This window comes from Lygodium microphyllum, chromosome 8, assembly GCF_053477565.2.
Source record: "Lygodium microphyllum isolate KBCC chromosome 8, Lygodium_microphyllum_v1.1.10, whole genome shotgun sequence".
Lineage (NCBI taxonomy): Eukaryota > Viridiplantae > Streptophyta > Polypodiopsida > Schizaeales > Lygodiaceae > Lygodium > Lygodium microphyllum.
In genome coordinates this window covers 32907388-32931554 of record NC_141142.1, presented here as the reverse complement: position 1 = coordinate 32931554, position 24167 = coordinate 32907388, and the positions used below count along the sequence as shown (strand labels likewise).

The following is a 24167-nucleotide window of genomic DNA, read 5'->3' as shown; positions in this document are numbered from 1 at the left end:
TTGACTAGCAGAATGAGGAATATTTACCTGTTTCTCCAATTACTTTCCATATCTAAGTTCTGAAATCGTGACAAATGAAATGAACATCCAAAGAAATCAGCAGAAGCCATAATGAAAGGGTTCGCATGGTGTTGAACTCTAAAAAATCATACTTTGAGAACTGTTCTAGTCACTCACTAGCACATCTCGAAAAAATTTTCAAAGAAAAAGCTTGGCATGTCAGTTTATCTTTTAAAACACAAAATCAAAGAGTAACAAATTACGATACACACATTCAGAATCATTAAAGCAATGTTTACAGCTGGAAATTGTTTGCTTAAACACAAAATAATTATGTTCTCTAACTTTATTGCCAATCTAAAAGTATCCAGTAATTGTATTTCTTTACCTTCGTTCGTTCTTGAAGTAGCTCTCGCCCCAAATTATGCACTTCTCTCTTCAAAACGTGTATATTTTGCACAGATCCTTGAAGAATAGAGTGTTCTCTCTTCAGCTCAGTCAATTTTATTTTTAATAGACGCAACTCATTGAGCCGACACCTATATTGAACTTGCCCTTTGCTAAGTGTCGACTGCTGAATCTTAATTTTTTCATACAGAAGTGATAGTTCTTCATTTCTCCTTATGAGCTGCAACAAGTTCCTTGAATAAGAGAAGTATAACTTGCTATTAACGGAACTAATCCTAATACAACAACGAAACAACTATTGAAATGTGAATTTAGTTACTTGCAAGAAGCAAATTAGTATTTAAAAGAATTTCCGAAGAAGAGAAATGTTGATATTAACGGACACCTCAGAAAATGAACCAGAGGGAAAGAATACAATGAGAGAAATTTTGATATTGATGGACACCTCAGAAAATGAACCCGAGGTAAAGAATACAATAAGCTGAGTATTGGTGCCAATTGCTGCTCTGAAGTGATATCAATACCCACATGACATCCAAGATATATCACAAGGAACCCAAGTGAAGTCCTCATGGGGTCTCCAATCCAGTCTTGGAGTATCACATACATGAAAACCACCAAATTATTCCATTAACAAGTCATAGGACACCATGACATGGACCATCACTTGACGAGACTTGGAGCGAAGTGCTTGAAAGCAGCACCAAAAAAGAGCACCCAAGAGCCCTAACTACCTACTTGTCAAGAGTGAGATTAACAACCTACACATGAAAAAACACAATATAAGAGGGAGAAAATCTCTTGCGCATTTTTGTGTTCCTAGCCGTCTACCCAGGTCCGCTAAGCAAAGACATGCTGAAACCAAGAAATGAAATTGTATCATGCTCTCAGATATCACCATCTGTATGGATTAATTCAAGAATGTGGTGTCAAGAATGATACTAACTAGTTTCCTCTATCATTAGAAGCCCAACTATAAGTCCTAGCACGTACTGGTTTCTCAGAGACTTAAAGAGATCCTACAGACCAGTCAAAAATCCAATTAAATGAAGGATTATCCTCTTTAAATATGACAAGTATGGATTAAAAAATGCGTGCGCGGTGGAAAAGAGGAATATAGAGAGTGGAGGAAAGAAACATGAAAATAGTCTATTTTTAATGGATGAGTAGAATGATGGAATGATAAGGTTGTGAAATAATGGAAGAATGTGTGAGACATGGGTGTTGTATAAATAGGACAAACCTAGGACAGCACTCAATAGAGATGGGTGGAGATTGACCCTAAAAGTTGTCCGGCTCAAAATATGGGCATATGCTAAATGAAGTTGGATAAAATCTCAACACCCCCTCTTAGCCACATTTTAGGAAGCAAAATGTGTATGCATACCTCTCTCACGATTTACAAAAGGTGATCAATATATCCAAATGCCAACTGGCACTAAAGAAACTCATTGTTGATTCTCAAAACTCAAACCTCAAACTTTTGTTCCAACAAATACTGAGATTGGAATTAGAATCTTTGATCATGTTGAACACAACCACCAGAAGCTCCTTGAACATCTCATAAATCCTCCAAAAAATGAAATAGAACAAGTATCCTAGAATAACTGAAAAATCAATTGCCTTGAATTTTGGAACCAGCCAAAGACTAGTCAAAATGTTGTCCAAAAATGTGATGGTTGTGGGACTAGAACAATCATGTCAAGGACCTATGAAGTAGGTGGCCTCTGAAACTCAAAAGTCCCCATCAGGGATGAGGATATCCTCTAGAGCCCTTTCATGTCTTATCCTCCATAAGTCTAGCTATACCCTTGGACAAAGGACCCATCTTTCTTGGGGGGAGATTTGTTCGATTTTCAAGAGTTACCGCTAGTTATTTAGAGGCAAAGACTACAAAGTCTCAAAGACGTCAGAGATATGATAGAGATAACGATAGAGGGAGTCCCTCTTGAGTGGAAGATAGATACGATTACTTCTCAAACCTGGATAGGTCTCTTTTCCAAAGGGGACATCCTACTTGGGGCTATTGCAACTAACAAAGGTAGGATTTTCACTTTCATGGTGGAGGATGACAATTGACTTTAGAGAGAAGACTTGGATTCAGTTGACTTTAGAGAGAAGACTTGGATCAAGACAAAATTTATGGGCTGCTCTAGGTAGAGGATTAGAGTAGTAATACACTGTGAGAGGAGATGGTACATTGACTCAGATCAGTTACTTCCTTGATTGATGGATGGAGACTTTGGTCTTACCAAAGAGGTCCCTTCAAATGTTATAGCGGGATCTAAGAGAATTGATTTGGAGAGACCCAATTCCATGATAGACCATGCATGTAGCTTTCTTTAACTACACCATCAAACTCTTGAGAAGGGTACGAATGTACATCTCAAAACCCTTATTCGCAAACTTTTAGAAGACGCTAGATGAAAGCTTTAGGCCTACAAAGGTTTCTCTCCTCCTATGGCTACTATGAAGTGATACGAGGGTTTGCATTGAGAAAACATAGAATGTATGAACATGACTAAAACACAAGAACTCAGACAAGAATGTAATAAACGCAAAAACACAAAACACAAACAGAGAAGAAAGAGAGCTTTGAATTGAAAGAATCAATGCTGTAAATGAATGCAAGAATGTACAGATTGCTCAAAGGGCAAAGCAATGGGAGTAGTCGAAGAGTGACATCCACCAGAGATGGATCTTGAGGCCCATAACCACCAGTCAAAGCTGAATGTGGAAGGGCAGCAGGCTGGAAACCATAACACAGCTGTCTGGTGAATCAAGCAAATGCAGTAGCGTAACCACCCGGAGGTAGCTGATCACCAACAGCAGTTGGAGGCTGCATGACAGCTGAGGAGGTGTGTGCTGATGCAGGGCGGCTGGCAGTTGCTAAAGTGCAGGCAGCAAGAGGGAGAAAATGATGTTAGTAGCTGGCGATGGCAGTCTGCAGCAAAATGCAGCTGTGGATGACCTCTTGGCAGCAAGGTGACAGCTGGAAATAGGGCGCCAAGGGCTGGAGGGAGTGTGGGTATAGTCAGTAAGGGCTGGACAACTGATGGAACAGGGCTGAAAGCTGGAAACAAGGCACCAATGGGTGGAGAGGGCATGGAAAACTGATGCAACTTGCAAAAACAAGATGAACAAGATGGCTGGGCATCCTCTTATTTATAGATGTGGATCCTCCCAAAATTAGGGTTTTGGCTTATGGGACATAAAACTTTGGTAATCTTTGAGTTTTGGGGCTGTTTTAAGGAGCTAATGAAGATTTAATGTGTAATGCATCTTTTTGAGCTTAGCAGCTCGAGTAGCTCATAGGAGTCGCTCACGGTTCACCTAATACATGACTTGATTATGGTAGAGCCCCAATGGCACACACGAAATATGGAGACTTACAAGAGACTCACCGGCACTATCTATGGGATTGCTCCGTAGCTCATGAGATGTGGAGGAAAGCCCTCAAGATGGTCTTTCATGGCACAACAAAGTGAAAGGTGAGAAGGATCGAAGCTTGCACGCGAGCTATGGCGGGAGAGCAAGAGCAAGAAAGAGAGAGACAAGAAATGGGAACTCCAACAGTCACAATGTGTGACCGGGCCTTCCTTTATTCAAACGTCACTAAAAGAATAAAGAATAAAGTGACGTGACGGGCGCCCGCCACCTGCAGTGTGCAGTGGCGGGTACTGTCAGTGTAGTAATACACGGGGCGGCACGGCGGAGGCGCCTTTACCCCCAACAACCTCCCACTTAAAGGCGAATCTGCCCTAGTGAGAGAGAAAAGAAAAAAAAAAAGACAGTACAAATGTACATAGGTACAAGGGATGAGGGAAGGCAACATCTCATCCAACGCCCATCAACCTCCTGAGGAAGGCAAAGTGCTCAATAGTGAGGCTCTTCGTGAGCAGATCTGCAGGATTCTCGTCAGTGGAGATCTTGACAAGGTCAATAGACTTGTCCTCCACGACACCACGTATGAAGTGATACCTCACCTCAATGTGTTTCGTCTTCGCATGGAAGACCGGATTCGTAGCCAACTGAATGGCACTCATAGAATCCGAATGCAGTGTAGGTGTAGCATCAATCCCAAGGTCAGCAACTAGACGGCCTAACCATATGGCCTCCTTAAGCCTCAGTGGCTGTAACATACTTGGCCTCAGTGGTAGACAAAGCCGTACACTTCTGAACCCTGGACATCCAAGAGACAGCCCCTCCAGCATAGGTGAATACATAGCCAGAAGTGGACTTCCTACTATCTGCATGTCCTGCATAATCGGAGTCAGTGTACCCCACGACCCCTGTATCCTGGCTGCCATAGCAAATACACATATCTGCTGTGCCCTTCAGGTACCTCATGATACCCTTCACGGCATCCCAATGTCTGCTGCCAGGTGTAGCCATATAGCGTGCCACAACACCAACTGCATGCGCAATATCTGGACGAGTGGCTATCATGGCATACATCAAACTACCCACGGCTGAAGCATAAGGGATCTTGGCCATCTCGGCCCTCTGCTCATCTGTCTGCGGACAATCGGCCTGTGATACCTTCACATAAGAAGGTAATGGACAGCCAATAGGCTTTACGTCCTGCATGCGGAAGCGCTCAAGGACTTTATGAATGTACTCCCGCTGTGAGAGATACAAAATCCCCTGATGCCTATCGCGCTTAATGCGCATCCCAAGTATATGTGAGGCCTGTCCCAAATCCTTCATCTCAAAGCTCTTCTTCAGCTGAGATTTAAGAGCATCTAGCTCATCATGAGCTTTCCCTGCTATCAGCATATCATCAACATAGAGTACCAAGATAAGCAAACTGCCATCACGGGCTTTCTTCGTGTAAAGACACGGATCCATAGCACTCCTGCTGTAGCCCTGTGACTGCATAAAGGCATCAAACTTATGATATCATTCCCTGGGTGCCTGCTTCAAGCCATACAAGCTCTTCTTCAACTTGCACACTAGGTGCTCCCTGCCAGGTTCTGCAAAGCCCTTAGGCTGATCCATATAGATCTCATCATGCAAGTCCCCATGTAGAAAAGCCGTCTTGACATCCATCTGATATAGATCTAAGTCAAGCTGTGCGACCAAAGCCAAGACTAAGCGCAGGGTGGTCATCTTAACCACAGGAGAGAAGACCTCATCAAAGTCCACACCATATTCCTGCTTAAAACCCTTTGCTACCAATCTAGCCTTGTATGCCGGCTTGGGGTGTCCAGGGGTACTTTTCAGCTTGTACACCCACTTGCATGGCAAAGCCTTCTTGCCCTTAGGCAAGGCAACCAAATCCCAAGTCTCATTCTTATGCAGGGAGTCTATCTCAGACTGCATAGCCCTCTCCCAGGAGTGACTGTCACCCCTGCGCATAGCCTCATCATAAGTGAAAGGCTCTCCTGCATCTGTAACCAAAACATAATGCATAGAGGGCTGAAATCTGTCAGGTGGACGTCTGTCTCTAGCAGACCGTCTCACCGCAGGCTCTGCTGCCTGTCTAACTGCATGTCCAACACCCTGGCCCTGTGGAGGAACTGCTGCAGGCTGTACTACTGGCTGTGCTGGAGCTCTAGGCTCCTCCTGAAAGATCACTCTGCGGATCTCAACCACCTTCTCAAGCTGCCTGTGCATCTTGTCTTCATGGAAGACGACATCATGGCTGCGTACTATTTTCCGCGCCTGCGGATCTCATAGGCGATAGCCCATCTCTCCTGACTCACCATAGCCAAGGAATATGCATTTAATGCTCTTTGGATCCAATTTACTCCTCTTGTCCTTGGGCACATGGCAGAATGCCTCACATCCAAAGACACGGAGATGCGCATAAGAGGGTGGCTTACCAGCCCAAACTTCCTCTGCAACCTGGAAATCCAATCCACTGGAAGGCGATCGGTTTATGACATGCACTGCCGTACTAGCTGCCTCAGCCCAAAAACTCTGGGATAGGCCTGCATGGCTAAGCATAGAGCGCACACGCTCCTGAATAGTCCTGTTCATGCGCTCAGCCAAACCATTCTGGGGTGGGGTGTAAGGGGCGGTCAACTGACGCTTAATACCCCTGTCATCACAAAACTGCTCAAAAGCATGCGAGACATATTCTCCCCCATTATCTGTCCTAAGGCATTTCAGCCTATACCCAGTCTGGTTCTCAACAAGAGCAAGCCATCTCTGAAAAACTGCCAAGACATCGGACTTCTGCTTTATGGGATAAGCCCACACTTTCCTAGAAAAATCATCAATAAAGGTAACGAAGTACTTCGCGCCACCCATAGACATGCAAGGCATAGGCCCACAAACATCGGAATGCACCAATGCCAAGGGCTCACTCATGCGTGGCCTACCCAATTTCTTATGCGTAGACCTATTCTGCTTACCATAAAGACAATGATCACACGAGTCAAAACGTGCATAGTCCAAAGACGGAAGATACTGCAAACCAGATAACATTTTCATTCCTTTCAAAGACATATGCCCCAAACGGGCATGCCAAAGTGATACATGTGGAATAGAGCCCACTGCCAAAACATGGTCTACAGAAGACCCAGATACAACAAGAGGATAGAGGCTGCCAGCCTTGGCGCCTCTAGCAAGCACAAGTCTGCCTTTGGTAATCTTCCAGGTAGAATCCCCAAAACAGACATAAAACCCTGCATCATCCAACTGTCCTGCAGACATAAGACTGCGCATAAGCGCAGGTACATGACGTACATCCCTAAGCAAAAATGAACTGCCAGTGGAAAACTGCAACTGAATATCACCCATGCCCACAATGTCAAGAGACCTGTCGTCTCCAAGTCTGACTGAACCAGATATAGTGCGGTAAGAGTGAAACCACTCACGGTAAGACGTCACATGGAAGGATGCTCCTGAATCCAATAACCAGCACTGTGCATACATACTAGATGTCTCAGTTAAGTGTGAAGCATCAGAAGAACTAGCTGCAAGTATAAACTCATCACCACCATCGGACTCCTCAGTCTGCATGACATTAATTTCCTCAATCTTGACGCTGGACTTCGCAGGTACTATGCTGCAATCAGAGGACTTCTCCTGCACTTTATCTTTCCCCTTATCCTTGCGCTTCTCATTGCGCAACTCATGCCACTGTGGTCTAATATGGCCCTTTTTCCCACAATGATGACAAGTGACATTTGCATTGCGCCCACGCGACTTACTACGCGACTTGCCACGAGATTTAGACCGACCCTTCTGCGAGTCACGGCCTCGGCCATTACCACGGTCATACCTGTCATTCCTGCCTCTAACTGTCAAAGCATGACTACCACGAGAGGCATCCAAGTTTTTGCGATTCACCTCTTCCTGAAGAAGAGCACTCTCAACATCTGCCAATTTTAGAGTAGCACTAGAGGCACAAAGAGCAGTACGGAAAACATCCCATGACTCATTCAGAGTCCCAAGCAAGAAAAGAGGAGTTACTTCCTCTCCAAAGGTGATATCCTGCGAAGTCAGGTTCTTCAGTATAGCATGGAACTGGCTCAAGTGAGCAGACATAGTCACATTATCCTTCATGCGGAGATCCATAAGCTGCTTCAACCAGTACATTTGACTCGCCGGACTTTTCTTATCATAAAGATTCTTGATCTTATTCCATAGATCCCATGCACTCTGTGCTTCCTCAAATACATTATAATGTACCTGTTCAGTGAGAGACAATACAATCATGGACTTGCATAGCTCATCAAGTTCAAGCCAGTCGTCATTGTCCATAGTTTCAGGCTGCTCCCCACTCAACAGAAGTGGCTTAATCTGAGATTTCTGCACTAAGACCTGCCAAATTTGACTCTTCCAGTAAGAGTAGTTGGTACCATCCAACTTTGTAATGTTAAAGATGGCATTATCATGCGAAGATGACGCCATTATGCAGGCTGGAAATGCCCAAACAGTCCAAAACTGCTTGCTGTTTTACTGCAGAAACTGCCCAAAAATGATCAAAACGGGGTCCAAAGGGCGAGCAAAGTGTGCCAAAAGTTGCTGCCCACTTAGTACTAGGTGCGGTACACCAAATCAGGATATTTCAGCATGAAAAGTACACCTCAGTCCACCAATAACTGCTTGCTGTAATAAATTGCAGGTATGCAGTCTAGAGAGCAAACTGTCCCAAAATAGGATCCAATGTCAAGCAAACAATGCTAGGTCCAAAGCCAGCATGAAACGGACATAAGCAAGGCCAATGACAGTGAAAAGAACATGAGCTCAACACCGAAGCATGTCAGAATAACATCTGCCAGTGAAAGGCACACCCCGAGACACCCTAGGCAAAGTGTTCCTATAACTGTCAAAACCTGACACAAATAGGTGTCTGCTCAAAGAGAAAGATCCAAATATGAGACTCAGCTCATAAGCATCCTGTGAACCAAGAGTACATCAATGCATATCCATAAAGATCGGAGTATGATCCCAAAGTCTCAATGCATATGTAGCTGCTCAAGTCATAAACTGCTCCAAATACATGTAAGTGCTCCAATAGCATGCAACTGTCAAAGGTCAAGCAAGCATGTAAAATGCTCCCACTGGCACAAAAGGCGTGCAAAGCGAGCTCAGAAGCTCAAACAACCCAAGAGAAAGCACCAGTGATAAGTGACCCTGTCAATGCATCAAGCGCATCCAAGAGAGCATGACATACATGAAGCACCGGTCGTATTAACCATGAAGCAATACATAAGCCCAAATAAGCTCTCGGTCAACTCAATGACATCCAAATAGCAACCAAGATCAGTGATCAGGTAAGCCGGGAATGCTCAAATACATCCAAATCCAAGCTCCAAATGTCGGTATGGCATACACGAACCAAATAGCATATGTCACGAACCAAAGCATGTAATGCAAAAGCCTAACTGTCAAGCAAAGACATGAGGCATAAGCGGTCCACGAGCATGCCAAGTCGGTCCAAATGCCAGTGAAGACGGAGCTAATGCGAAGCTCAAAAGCATCCCATAATCTTATACATATGCTCCAAGTCGTCCCCAAATGTCAGAGACATCATGCCAAAGCTCAAAGCATACATCCGGTATCGGTAGGTAAGTGCCAAAGCATGTAAAGTACCTTCAGCCCACTGTTATTCCAGCATGTATTTACTGTTCTAAACAGTAGATTTCAGCCCCGTATTCAAGCCAAAATCGCTCCAAGTCGTCCCCAAATGTCAGAGACATCATGCCAAAGCTCAAAGCATACATCCGGTATCGGTAGGTAAGTGCCAAAGCATGTAAAGTACCTTCAGCCCACTGTTATTCCAGCATGTACTTACTGTTCTAAACAGTAGATTTCAGCCCCGAATTCAAGCCAAAATCATGGTCAAACCAAATGCATACATCCCCAATACATCCGGGTAGGAAGTAGACCGCATATGGGCATCAAATAGCTCCAATGGAATGAGGCATAAGCAACAAATGTCAGTGTCAGGGGTGCTGCCCTGTTTCCAGCACTGTTATGCAGTAAATGACAGTTTCAAAACTGAGAATGATCAGCTCCCAAACTCAATGTCAAGCCAAAGCATCAAAATGACATCCAAAAATGGCTCAAATGCCCTCCAAATAGGCCAATGATGAGTGCTCCATGAGCAACAAAGCATTCAGCTGTAAAACGTGGAGGTCAAATTCTGAAAATGGGCGCCATATTCAGCGTGTTGAGGCCTGGAGTGCTGCTGCCAATCACGTGGCTGAATGTTGAGTGTGGGGGGACTCAATGATGGCCCAAGGTAGGCACATACCAAGCCATGAAGGCCCAATGCAAAGGGGAGGGAAGATATGAGCTATGGAGCTCAAGAAGAGTGGCTGCCCTTTGTTCCTGCCCTGTTTCAAACTGAGAATACACTCAAATGCCTGCAAATGCTGAAGCAATACCTCAAGGGCAAGGCCCTGATGAAGCTCAAGAAAGGCCGGGATGGAGCTCGGGAAGCCGGGGAGAGTCGGGAGCTCGAGAGGTCGGCTATGGTTGCCGGGATGGAGACCCAATGCGTGAAGCGAGTCGATGCGAAGGTCGGGAAGCACCGAGTCGAGCTCGAGCAAGAGAATGCCAAGCTCTGATACCAGTTGAAAGGTGAAAAGGATCGAAGCTTGCACGCGAGCTATGGCGGGAGAGCAAGAGCAAGAAAGAGAGAGACAAGAAATGGGAACTCCAACAGTCACAATGTGTGACCGGGCCTTCCTTTATTCAAACTGTCACTAAAATAATAAAGAATAAAGTAACGTGACGGGCGCCCGCCACCTGCAGTGTGCAGTGGCGGGTACTGTCAGTGTAGTAATACACGGGGCGGCACGGCGAAGGCGCCTTTACCCCCAACACAAAGACTATGGTAGTGACTCGGAGAACAATAGCTTGGGCATAGGCACAGGCCCAACATGTGGATATGGGGATTTTCAAGGGAATCACTCTTTTGTCATCATCAATCAGTGTTTGAGCAGGATCCCCACTTCATATTACTACTCGAGAGCATAATGGACTCAGAGGTATTATCTTGGTTCATTTGGATTGTGAAGTGTAGCCATGCTATTGACATTTAGGACATTTCCACTGTAGAGACTACTTCTAGGTTTTGGAAAGACATCATCCATACTCTCCAAAGGAGATGGGTTAGATTGCAATGTGGTTCTAAGCAGATGGGGAGCAGGAGGGATGCTTTCATGCAAAACTGGGATTCCAACACCTTTTTACACTTAGCCCCTCATGGTTTGGCACTATAGCCCACTTGATTGGTTGTTCACTCAATCATTGTACTTATGTACTTAACTGCCCTTACAAGGCTTTCTTTGCACTATGTATATGTATCTCAAGGGGGGTTTTTCCTCCAAGGTGTCATTAATAGAATTGTCTTTTCTAAAAAAAAACAAGGAGATAAATCTACAATGTCTAGTGAATATGTAGAAACCTAGAACCTACAATTTTTTAAATCCCCAAATGAACTATTAAACAATGGATCAGTAAACCTCATGAAGCTTTTTAAGAAACTCTGCAATAACGTCCTTTGAAATGTTTTCATCACAAAGAAAATTATCTATTGCTAAAATAGAACCAGTAGAAAGAGAATCAACCAAGTGGCATGAAGAGAGCAAAGCTTCCTCAAACCTAACATCAACCTTGGGATGGTGGGTGAACATAGATAACCAAACGATAGTTGATATCATCATCAAAATGTGAACGATGGGCCTCAAACCAATGGACTCAAATCGTAGTCTCAAGGAGTGTGCAGCACGAATAGGCAAAAATATCCTAATATGCTCTTTGGTGTGCATGTATGCACAATCTTCCATCTCTAAAGGGAAGCAGATGCCTCCACTTCAAGGAAACAACATGGGCTCAATTTGTAAAGCCTTCGAAGCTAGGAAGACAAAAGATGGTTCCTATGGCCATGAATTGGTTGTCACACTTATCATTATTGCAACCCATGCAAGCTCCCAACCTCAAACAACATCTCAATGACACGGGAGCGGAGAAAAAAACGAGACAAGGGAAAAATGCATTGACAAAGTGGGCCAAATAATATGAAATGGTTACCAAAAAAGGAATTGTTACCTTCAAAATTTTGCTATATTCATTGGTCACGTAAGTCTCATGGCCCATATATTGCCTTGGTCAAAAATTACATTGATCAACTAAAGCAAGTAAGCTTCTACATGGTAAAAATGTTTGTCACTAATCAAAGAAGCCATGACTTGACTCATCTTGCAAGGTAAACGAAAATAAATCTTGTGGTCAAAATTTAACAACCATTGCTTTTGAAAAAAGAAGTGAAGGAAAAGTGCTTGCATTTCTAGAAACATTATGACAATTAGAGATTGACTCCCATTTTGACATTTCAGTGCCACATTAGGAAGACTTATCCTACACCATGTTAGGCTTAGGAAATACATTAAAAGTTATTCATATGATGATTTGGACACACGCCTTCAATGAACATACTCACTCTTCAATATCATGAACTTGCAATGGCTTCTTTGTGCTTCATCATAATCAGCTCCACAACTTGCACTCCACTACCCTACTACACAAGGTGTATGGGCAGTGGAAGAGATGAGGAGAACATAGAGAATGGAGAAGAAAACACAAACAAACTCTCAACACCCCTCTCAGCAACATTTGGTAGTATGAGAACAAAATGTGTTGCGAAGCAGAATGGAAAATGATAGATATGAAAAGTGGATGAGTAGCGCCTGATTCCAGGCTTCACCACCTATCTACAGCTATCGCCTAGTACCCTAGAGCTGTCACCTACTACATGAGTGCTGCGTTTGATGCTGACATCAACATTCGATGCTCTTGCCAACAGCCTAGAGCTGTCGCCCTAATCTTTTCTCTCCTCAATAGGTTGCATTTATAGTTTTTGGCTGCCACCTTGACCTTCTCTCTTCTCCATAGGCTGCGTTTGCATCTAACAATTGTTGCCCAGTTTTTGTCTCTCCTCATGTACCTACGTTTTTAATCTTTCTCTCTCTTGCACTACCGTCTGCATCAGATCTAGCCTTCCTTGGTTGTGCTTGCTGGTGTTCGACACTCAAAGGCTACCTTTGGCTATGATTCAAGATCCATTTGAAGTATGACATACTCTACAACTTGCAACGTCTAGCTTGATCCCAGAGATACAAGAGTTTGAGCTTTAATATTCACTACATACTATGTTTGCTGCATGAGCACAATATATTCATTATTCATTCACTTTATTATTCATTTTGTTCACTGTCTTTGAGTTACCCTAACCCTAACCCTAACTATATTCTATGTTTATCAGTTTGTGCTTTGTCATACGATTGGTTTTGTGATTCGGTGTTTAAAGCATTTCTTCACATGGTATCAAAGCTAGGTACTCTCTTAGAAACGTTGGCCTTTGATCGGAATGCTTATTTGTGAAAACAAAAACAGCAAAAGGTTAGATGACTTCAAACACATTCACAACATTGCTCCAACCTCCACAACAAAACATGGACAGAAACGATCAAGAGTGGGCCTCTCAGCTTGCTGACCCATCTAACATGGGCGAAGAACCATCAGACTACTATGGAGTCCACAAACCATATTAATTTTTTGCCCCACTAAGTATGATCTCATCATTATGCATAGGGCTTAGCAAAAGGTTGAAGGTAAGCCTGAGTTTTCTCCTTTAGATTGAGTGCATAAAACTAATCATCTTGTAGGACCTTCCGAATCTCCACCACAGACCACGGTCATCTGCAAGTGGAATTTGGCTCGAATTACATATCATTTCCACAGTACTTCTTTTCTCCAATGCCAACTAATTTTACATTTTCTATCGGATCGGGAGATGCTCTCATCGAGAAGGGACTCTTCAAAACAAGCTTTGTTTTGTAAGTAACAAGGAAGACATGTATTTCTTTATAAACTCAAAACTAGGTAAGAAGCTAGAAGAAGAACTTGTAAGTATTCCTTCCCCTCCTTTTCCTTCAAATGATTTTATTTCTCATGGTTAATATGAAGTAGATGCATCTTCATCTAGTAAATTTAATGGACAAAAGGAACTAACCATGTTTCCCACAACATCCATCACAAATCCATTTGGGCTCCCACCAATCCCTCCCTCATCTTTTGTTGTACCTTCCTTTCCGCTTCCATTAAGTGCACCACGTTATCCACCACACACCACACCAGGGGATTCTGTAAATTTAGGCACAGCCTTTAGGACATCTACATACTTGTTTCCAGGTGGTGTACTTGTGACAGAGGCTCGACCTCCCACACACACACTTTTGGGTTATCCCTTTGAGAGTGCATCCCAAACATACTAAGTGTGGATCGTTTGGTATCACAATTTGCCTCTATGGCATTACCTAATGGACCATTCGATCATTGTGTTGTGTCCCAACCGACATTTGGACAAGGCTACCATGTCCAAGTGCCTCCACCTATACCTACAATATCATATGGACCTGTTTTAGTATCTCCGTAGCAATCGACACTCATTGGACATCAACAACCTATTTCTGCCTATCCATCTTTACCCCCTCATCCTTCTTATCCATCACCAACACCATCTTATCCCATCTATCCAACTTCACAGACACCTCATGGTTCTAGTTCCTCATCCGCCAAGCATGCTTTTAATGACAAGACTCATTTCAACGGGTCAAAGTACACAACTTAGTCAAATTTAATGAGGCATATCTTAGACTCTGAGAACCTATGGGATTTAGTGCAGGGGTTGGAACCCCAACCCAGTTCCATGCTTTTCCATATGAGGTCGTCCGCTCATGGACGGCTCGTAGCACCTTTGCTATTGTTGAGCTTATGCAAGGCTTATTGCATGAGTTTCACTCTCAACTTCAACATTTCGACCTAGCATCCAAGGGTTAGGCACCAAAGCTTCAAAATCACAGACAAGGATGACTTGAAAGTCAAGTTGACTAAGTATCAACATCTCCTCGCTAAGTTCTCAACCCTTGGGACTCGTAAATCAGGTTACCTTGTTCCTTAACAAGCTGCCAAGAAAATATTTCCATTTTGTACAACGGGCGATTTCACAGCCTCAAATACCCACATTTTATGAGTTTGAGTATCAGTTGTTTTGTTACGCATGGATGTTTGACCGATTTCATAACACTTCCTCCATAGAAGGGCTCTAGTTGCATCTTCTCAAAGGGGGCAACAGGGCAAGGGCAAACAAAACTTAAATCAAAATCAAAATCAAAATCAAAACAAGGCTAGTGAATCCCAAGGAAACACTCAATCTACACTTAAGCTTGGATAGCAAAATGTACCTAAAAAGAGTAGATATTGTTAATATTGTCAAAACACTAGCCATTATGATGTACCTAAAAAGAGTAGATATTGTCAATATTGTCAAAACACTAGCCATTATGATAACAAGTGTCGATCTAAGGCAAGAGGTGCCCCAATTGGGGAACACCCAACAAGGGAAGCAGGGTGGTGGCAACCCTTAGCACGGGCAGTGACAATGCCAAACCCACACTACCACCGGTTAGTCATCACAGTCGGCGAACTACTCAGCTCCAGAGGGTTTGTCTGACTAGTTTGAAGAGGCCCACATTGTCTCTTTAGAGACATTGGATGCAAGTCTTGTTCGCCAAATGAGTTGCCTCCTGATGAGGTGCATGTAGAGACCCACTCATCACAGTCAAGTGTGCCGGCTTGTGGATAGTGGAGCTACCCATCACATAACTCCTAGAGCAGACATTTTCATTCCCAAGCCCCTGCAGCTGGGAGTGTTCACATAGAAAACAACTCCTTGGTCAAGATTTAGGCCCAGGGTCGTGTCAAATTTTCCACTAACCTCAGTCCAAATCTCGCTTCACTAGATGATGTCTATTATGCCCCCCAACTTGGAGTGAGCTTGTTGTCCGTTCAGCAACTTTGCCAGTTGGAGCGAGTAGTTTTCTTAAACACGACCACCATCAACGTCCTCGACTCTCAGACTAGTTTAGTGATTGCTCACGGCAAGGCACGGCCTAATGACCTTTACCACATGATACACTTTGTTACCGAGCTGACTTTGAAGTTCCATCGCTTTCGAGCTTTGGCGACCACACAAGAGCCTAAGGACTTTGAGCGTCTTTGGCATTTTCTCTTAGAACATCTTGGATATGACTCTCTTTATGAGCTGTCATGTCAAGGGATGATTGAGGGCCTTTCACGCTAAAACTATCTTGAGAGGTCTATAAAGCATATCAAGTAGGTAAACAACATCGTACACCCTTTCCCCAGCACGTGCTACAAAACCCCTTAGCCTCATTCATGTAGATCTTTGTGGTCCCACATCCACTACTGCCTTGAATGACGTGCTATACTTCTTTTTAATAGTGGATAACTTCTCTAGATACATGTGAGTGTACTTCCTAAAGCACAAGTCCAATACTTTCACTTATTTTAATGCTTGGGTGTTGCTGGTTCATAACCAGATTGGTCATCGTATGGGTTCTATGAGTAGTGATTCTAATGGCGAGTTTACCTCCCACAAGTTCTCTAAGTTTCTACAGGAGCAAGGCATTGCACGCCAGCTCACCTCTACCAACTCCCCCGCACAAAATGGAGTCATAGAGAGTAGGAACTGGACAGTCCTGAATATAGCACACTCTATGTTGTTCGCAACAGAGCTCCCTAAGCGCCTTTGCATCGAGGTTGTTAACACATCATAGTATATACTCGAGATGTTTGCCTACAACGGTCCCTAAAAAGACTCTATATGAGGCATTTTTTGGCTCTCAACTTGTTATTTCTCACTTTTGAGTTTTTGGTAGTCCTACTTATATACACACATCTTATGATAAGATAGGAAAGCTCACCCCTCGAGCAAATCTCTCGATCTTTGTGGGCTTTGAGACGACCAACTTAGGTTTGATGTCTTATTTCTTAGGCATGGAGATTGTTAGATCCGAGGAAAGTATATTTCTGTCACAATAGAAGCACGCCCTCCAACTAGTGGACCAGTATTGTACTAATTAGACACGGCTAGTGGCCACACCTCTAGATCCCACTACCCAGCTACACAAGGATATCTCGAGTCAGCCTTTTGATGCTCATAACTATCATTTTGTTGTAGGGAAATTACTCAGGTTGATTCATGCTAGGTCAGATCTTGCATTCTCAATTATTTTGCTTAGTCAATATTTTAATGCACCTAGAATGTCTCATTGGATTGCTTGTCTTCGTGTATTCAAATATTTAAGGTATACCTATAACTATGGACTAACTTATGGTCATGGTTTATGCGTACAAGGTTATACTGATTCTAACTAGGCAAGAGATCCTAACACCCGACATTCCCATGGAGGCTACTCCTACACGTTGGGCACAGCACACATATCTCTTGGGCTAGCTATAAGCAGGAGATGGTGGCAGCTTCCACGGCAAAGGCAAAGTATCAGTCTCTCTTCAATGGTACTATGGAGGCCATCTATCTAAGGAACTTACTAGCTGCACTATAGTTTCCTTGCATGTTGCCTACAGTTGTCTACTACAACAACTAGAGTGTCATTGCCCTTGCGGACAATCCTATCATCGCCCCTTGAACACAACACATGACGGTTCATTTCGGACACAGCACGTGGCGGTTCATTACCATTTCACTAGAGAGTAGGTTGAGCTAGGCACCATTCGTCTAGAGTTTGTGTCGTCCAGTGACAATTTTGCAGATCTTTTGACCAAAGGTGGTCAACCGGCCAATTCTACAGTATCTTCTACTACGGATTGGCTTAGGTACACTCTCCTCTATTTCTTCAGATTGACAGGGAGAGGGTGCTTCTCTCCTACTCCTCCTTCTAGTTTGAGAGGGGTCGGTTTTCTTCTCTCGATAGTGGCAATGATGATGTTTACAATTTTTTACTTTCAAACATTTATTTATTTTATATCATATATTGTGGACATTTGTAACTTCATCCGCACTATCAGGATGACATGATTGAAAAAGGGCGCTTGGACAAGTAAACAATTCCCAACGAAGATACTGTCCAAGTGGCACCATTGCATCACATTCTGCATGAGCATGAATATTTGCACCTTCCTTTGTATTATCCCATGTATTAGCATTCTGTTCATGCAAATATGCATCCATACGCATTTATCCCTTTTTGGTCACCCTTGGAATGGTCGACTCCAGATCCACCATACTCCTGGCATTGCACATGGCAATCTCCAAAGGCATTTTTTTCCCCTATGCTTCCATGCTCGCTTTGCTTATCTTGCTTGCTTACCTGTCTTGCCTTTCTCTCCATATATTTTCCGTATGATCGACACACACACACATTTAGGAATCCCTAGGCACTTACCCTAGTAGTGTGTGGGATTGCTTGCTTCTTTTATGAAGATAGTGGGACTATCCATCTTTATATTCCTGTACTTCGGGGCACAGTGACTCAATGGGACGAAAACTGATTTGAAACCATCACTTAATGCTATATCTTTTATACAAATTACATCAGAAGCCCTTTAAAAATTTTATTAAAAAAACCCACAAATTCCACTATTGTTTCCATCCGCCTTTGCAGGACTTTGTAGGGCCCAAGGTAGCCAACACACAACCTTGGTCCGATGCCCTGGCCTCTCTGGGGTGATCACTTGGGCTCCCTTGATAAGATAACCACCGCCTCTATAGTCTTGGTAGGTCACTAGCCAGCAGCCCAAGTGCACCCTTTACATGATACCTTGGCTACTTTGGGGTGGGATGCCTTGGGTTAAAAGAAAATATATATCAAGGGCTAGTTTCTCATGGCTTAGCTTTAGGCCTAAGAAGTGTTGATCCAAAAATGCATTAGCCTAACTTAAACAGTTGTTTAAGTCCCAAAACATGCTTAATTAATGAATAAACCTCTTATTTTAAAAAGAAATACGATCCAAGAGAATTAATGTATTCCATATGCAAAACCCTAATTTCGGTACCCCAAACTTTCTATAAATAGGCATGCAATCCACCACTCTCCCTCAATCTCGTTTTTGCAGGTTTCAGAAGCCATATCTCTACCCGCATCCCATTCATGAAGAACATCGCAATCAGGCTTTCAATCTGCTACCATCTGGCACCTGATTCTAGCCTTCACCACCTATCTACAGTTGTCACCTAGTATCCTGGAGCTGTCACCTACAGCCGGAGTGTTGCGTTTGATGTTGATGTCAGCATCCGGTCCTATCACCAACAGTCTGCAACTATTGCCCCGATCTTCTCTCTCCTCAACAAGCTACATCTACAATTTCTTGCTATCCTATCACCAACAGTCTGCAACTATTGCCCCGATCTTCTCTCTCCTCAACAAGCTGCATCTACAATTTCTTGCTATTGCCCTGATCTTCTCTCTCCTCCATAGGTTTCGTTTGAACCTAATAGTTGTTGCCCGATTTTTCACTCTCCTCAAGTACCTCCGTTTTTAGTCTTCCTCTCTTATGCACTGTCGTCTGCATCAGATCCAACCTTCCTTAGTTTCGTTTGTTGGTGTTCAACACTCGGAGGTTACCTTTGGTTGCGATTCAGGATCTGTTCAGAGTACAACACACTCTACAGCTCATAATTGTTGCGATTCGAGATCCGTTCACAGTACGACATACTCTACAGCTCATAACTGTTGCCTTGATCCCAGAGATATGAGAGTTTGAGGTTTAGTATTCACTGCAGTGTGTTTGCTACATGAGCACTATATATTCATTATTCATTCACTTCATTATTCATTGTTTTCAAGGTCTCTAAGTTACGCTAACCCTAGCCCTAACTATGTTCTGTATTTATCAGTTAGGGCTAGTACTTTGCCGTATGATTGGTTTTGTGCTTTTTGCGTTTAGAGCATTTCTTCATAGTATTCAGGGTATATTATCTTGAAGAAGGGAATCAAGATGGATATAGAAAAAGTTAGAACCATTATGGAGTGGCCTCCACGGAAAACCTTGGAAAAGTTGCAGATTTTCCTAGGTTTGTCTCAATTCATTGTTAATTCATTCATGATTATACAAATAAGCAGTTTCCCTTTGTGGTTAAAACAGCTCCAATTCTAAAAAGGGTGGATCACAATAAACCCTTTTTGGTCGAAACTGATGCAACTTTACAATAGGTGGTCTCCTTACAAGAGGGTTGACCAATAGCTTTTTGAGAGCAAGAGACTTGCCTGCATACAACAAAACTTTTGTTGATGAGAGGGAGTTGTACACATTATTATATGCTCTAAGGAAATGGTGGCACTATTTGTATGAAGCTAAAGTGATGATTGTGTTTGATTAAGAAGGCACTAAGTGGCTAACCAATCAAACTGATTAAACTGGGTTGTAAGGCCAAATGGGTCGAACTCCTTCAAGAGTTCGACTCTAATATAAGGTATGTAGAAGGGCAATACAATAGTGTAGCAAATACCGTTAGTGGAATATCCATAATTAATGAGTTGAAATTTACTTAGTTCACTACTAATATGCTTGAATCCATAAGAGAGAAATGTCAAGGTGATCCTACATATTCCAAAGATAGTACAGATGGAGTCTTTTTTCAAGAAAATCAAAAACTTTGGTATCAAACACTCAATGACCATCATGATAGTCCTAGTGTGATATTGAGGTAGTAAGCTCAAGGTGTGCAAACATTGATGATAGACTACTTGCTTATATGGGTCTACATGACTATACTTAGCACATTGGTGGTCATTATGATTCTCACATGGCCATTGACTCATTATTTATTGTATTTGGTTAGTTACATCTACCTACATCTGGCATAGCTATAGTGCCAATCAGTTAGTCTAGACAACTTGACTTAGTAGGCCACTTTTCTTTATGTTGCATCTTATCTTTACTTCTTTTTTTTCAAGTAAAATGTGGCTGATTATATTACTCAAAAAGACTGATTACAACGAAATGCTCATGCTCGACAGACTAGCTAGAGTTGGTGCAAGGTCATAAATACATCATGTGTACAAGCCTCTCCAGGCAGTCTGGGGAGGATGGGGGCAAGAAGCCATGGGAAGGGGGGCGGGAGGGGGGGTGTATTGCCATCTAGGGCTGCCTACCTGCAGCATGAAGAACAAGTCCTGGCTGCCCTAGGTGCGCATGAAGTGAAAATGGAGCTCTTGGCGAGCTCGAGACTCGCCCTGCACCTAGTCCCATCAGCCACGAAGGGAGTGGCTGATGGAGGTCCAAAGCTCTGCCAAAGTCGCCTGTACTGAAAGTCTCTCCCCGCCAAAAACCTCCTGACACCACACCTTCCAGATGTGCCATCCAGTAAGACTCCCTACGATCTCCCATACCTCAGAGTGGTCTGCTGTGGGCTCCAGTACTACCTGGCGGATGGGTAGAGCCTCCAAGCCGACCACTGCGCACAACCTAGCCTCAATGATGAAGATCGTGTCTTGCATCCCAGCCTCATACAAAAGGTGAGAGCCCTGGTTGACTCCTACTGGCAGAAAGCTCCCCATGAGATACATCCAAGGCTGGGTGCTAGATGGCGGGGTAGCGGCATGCTCCTCTCCACATGAGCTACGCCGCCTCACACGACCAAAGGTAGTGCTTTGGAGTTTCCAGAAATTGCTATGTGCATCATTTACACCCTCCATCCTTCTACATCTGGGCTAACCAACTCCCCATTGCCAAGCCTCCATGTGCCAACAGCCATAAGAAATACGATACCCTCCTCAACCTCCAGCTATCCCATTGGCAGCGCTAGAAAGTCTGTCGAAAAGCATCCGTGATGCTGTGCTCCGCCCAGTATTTGCTACGCAAAGGCGCCTAGTCCATGTCCTCCTATATCAGTACGTGTCTGCCAATCCTGGCTGTGTACTCCAGGAACCTCGATGGCTTCTTGCCAACCGCAGTGGCCGGCCATAGCCACTCTCTAGGGTCCCACTCTAGCTCATCAAGTGGCCTGCTCTCCCATATCCATAAGCACCACTCCCGAAACTCCTCCCAAATCACATAATAAGTGTCCAAACGCCATGTCTTCCCCTGGAGGCCAACCACCCGAATCCTCCTCCACGGAAGGACAACTATCCCCTCATCCTACTGCCCTCTGTCAAGGACCAAACACCCCCCCTCCTGCACGGTTAAGAAAGTCCCATGTGGGGCGCCGCCCACTCTACCTGCCAAATATAGGGGGATACCTGTTGGTGAAAATCTAGTGGCCCATACATCACCAGGCTCTACTAGCTCTCGTATCGAGGGATCAAGCCACTCCTGAGGTATCGCTATGTCAATCTCCCTTCTCCTCAACTCAACTCCTCTCTGACAACCTGATGCCTATTGCAACACCTCCTAGTCTACCATCCTGTACACTCCTGCCATGTCTTGATGGTACGAGCAAGGCCAGCCTCCAAACCAGCCCACTAGATGTGGGGGTGCTCACCAATCTATACCCCATCCCGATCTTTGACCTGGGGGTTCCAAATCACAAGCTGGAGGTCGGTCTCCTCTTGACAACCTAGGGGGCTCTGAATTAGGGCCTTATGTAGGCCCTGCCACACACGAAGTAGGCTGTGGAGGAAGGAGGATCTGGGGGGCATGATCTAGGCCATCATAAAGATCCATCTCAAGGACGGCCTCCAGTCACCGCCAAGCCTCAGTCTACACTCCTAGAGACCCTCCTGCAATAGGACCTTCTAGGTCTGCCCTCCTGGTGTGAGACCGCAGACTACTAGCTTGCCCAAAAGGACCAAACTTTAATACTCTAGGTCTATGATCCCAAGCCCTCCCTTTGACCAATGTTGGATATTGGTCGCCCATGCCACCTTGGCCCGAGAGTCCAAGGAACCATTTGACCCGGCCTAGAGAAAATTCTGCACTTGGCGGTGAAGCTGAACTACACACGACAAGGAAAAGCACCAACACGAGGCAATGTACCAAGCCGTCGCTAGAAGAACTTGGTTAACCACCAGGGCTCAGCCCGCTAGGGAAAGGTGAGCAGTACTCCAATAGGTCAACTTCCGCCTAATAGAGTCGAGGACTAGAAGAAACTACTGGGCAGGAGTAATGTCAAGTCCCACCTGGAACCCTAGGTAACTAATGTCTACCCTCTACACACCCATCTAAATCCCAAGTGGACACCCCACTCCGTGCTAGAGTCCAGGTCCGTAAGGAAACTAACCGACTTTTGACAGTTGATTTTTGCTCCTGCTGCAGTGCAAAACACCTCAAGAGGAGCCAATCTCACTCTCTCTAGCATTAGCTCATTATCCTCTATGTAGTGTTGTATCATCTGCATACTCTGAGTCTAACAGCTCCGTCTTCTCTCTCACCGGAACTCGGAAGCCACGTAACCCACTCACACGTGACCTGAGGAAGTGAGACATTGCCTCAGCAAAGAGTAGGAACTGATACGGGGCCAGAGGGCAGCCCTATCGGACCGATCTCTCCAGCCGAAACTCCTCCCCTTGCCTGCCACCTATGAGAACCCTGCTGGTAGCCGATCTATAAAGTGCGGAGACCCCACCGATCCATGCCTGGGGGAAGCCCCACCTCACCATGGTGCCCTCTAAGAAGTCCCAGTCAACCCTGTCATGGGCTTTCTCGAAGTCCAGGAGTAGTACCGCCAATCCCTGACCACTGTATTGGGCCCACTCTGTCGCCTCAAAGAAGGTGAAGACATTGTCTAGGATGCTCCTATCCTCGTTTTGCATCATGAATGATGTCTACAAGCACAGGTCAGAGTCACCTACCAATCATCTTGGCCAGTGCCTTATAGACCACTAAGAACAAGGTGATTGGTCTCCACTAGGATAGCTCCAACTGGTTTCCCCCTTTGGGGAGGAGACTAATAAGACCTGCCAATAGACTCCCTGGTATCCGTCCTGAGTTGAAAATCTCTTGGAAGGCCAGCAATAGGGGGTCCTTCACCACCTCCCAGTAGGTAGTGAAGAAGGCTTTAGAAAGACTATCCTCTCCCGGGCAGAAAGTGCATGGAAAGCCTCCTCTAGTTCCTTCTCTATGAAGGGGTCTAGGAGGGAGCGTCCCATCTCCTCTATGACAAGGAACGGGATGCGGTCCCAGACTTGCTATCTACATCCCTATTCTCTGGCTGAGGATGCGGTCCCAGATAATGCTCAGATGTGGGACCTCGGTCCCAGCCAACCAATTAATGTCCATCATGCAACCTTGCCACTGTTGGGAAAAGAGTGCTCGTACTCCTTCTCCCATCCACTGGGAGATGTAATCTCCCACCTGACTCTTCACCTCCTTCTCTATCTGTGTCATTGTCGAGTCTCCTGTATAAGAGATCTAAAGGAAAAAAGCATAGTTTGGTCCATCCGATGGTGCTAGTAGATGGACCTTGCCGCTCTTTGACTTGCGTACCACGAAGATCCCCACCTCCAGAGGTAGTGGGAACTCTCCATGCT

At 44.4% G+C, this 24167-nt stretch overlaps 1 protein-coding gene across 2 annotated transcripts in view; it reads right to left on the bottom strand.

Annotated features, from left to right (window-relative positions):
* LOC148032127 (cilia- and flagella-associated protein 58-like) overlaps positions 1-24167 on the bottom strand; it is a 156263-nt gene that overhangs the window by 60621 nt on the left and 71475 nt on the right. For both annotated transcript variants that reach the window (XM_087682755.1, XM_087682754.1), the window contains one exon: positions 389-628. In XM_087682755.1, the coding sequence (XP_087538881.1) occupies positions 389-628 (240 nt within the window). The remainder of the gene's footprint in view (positions 1-388; positions 629-24167) is intronic.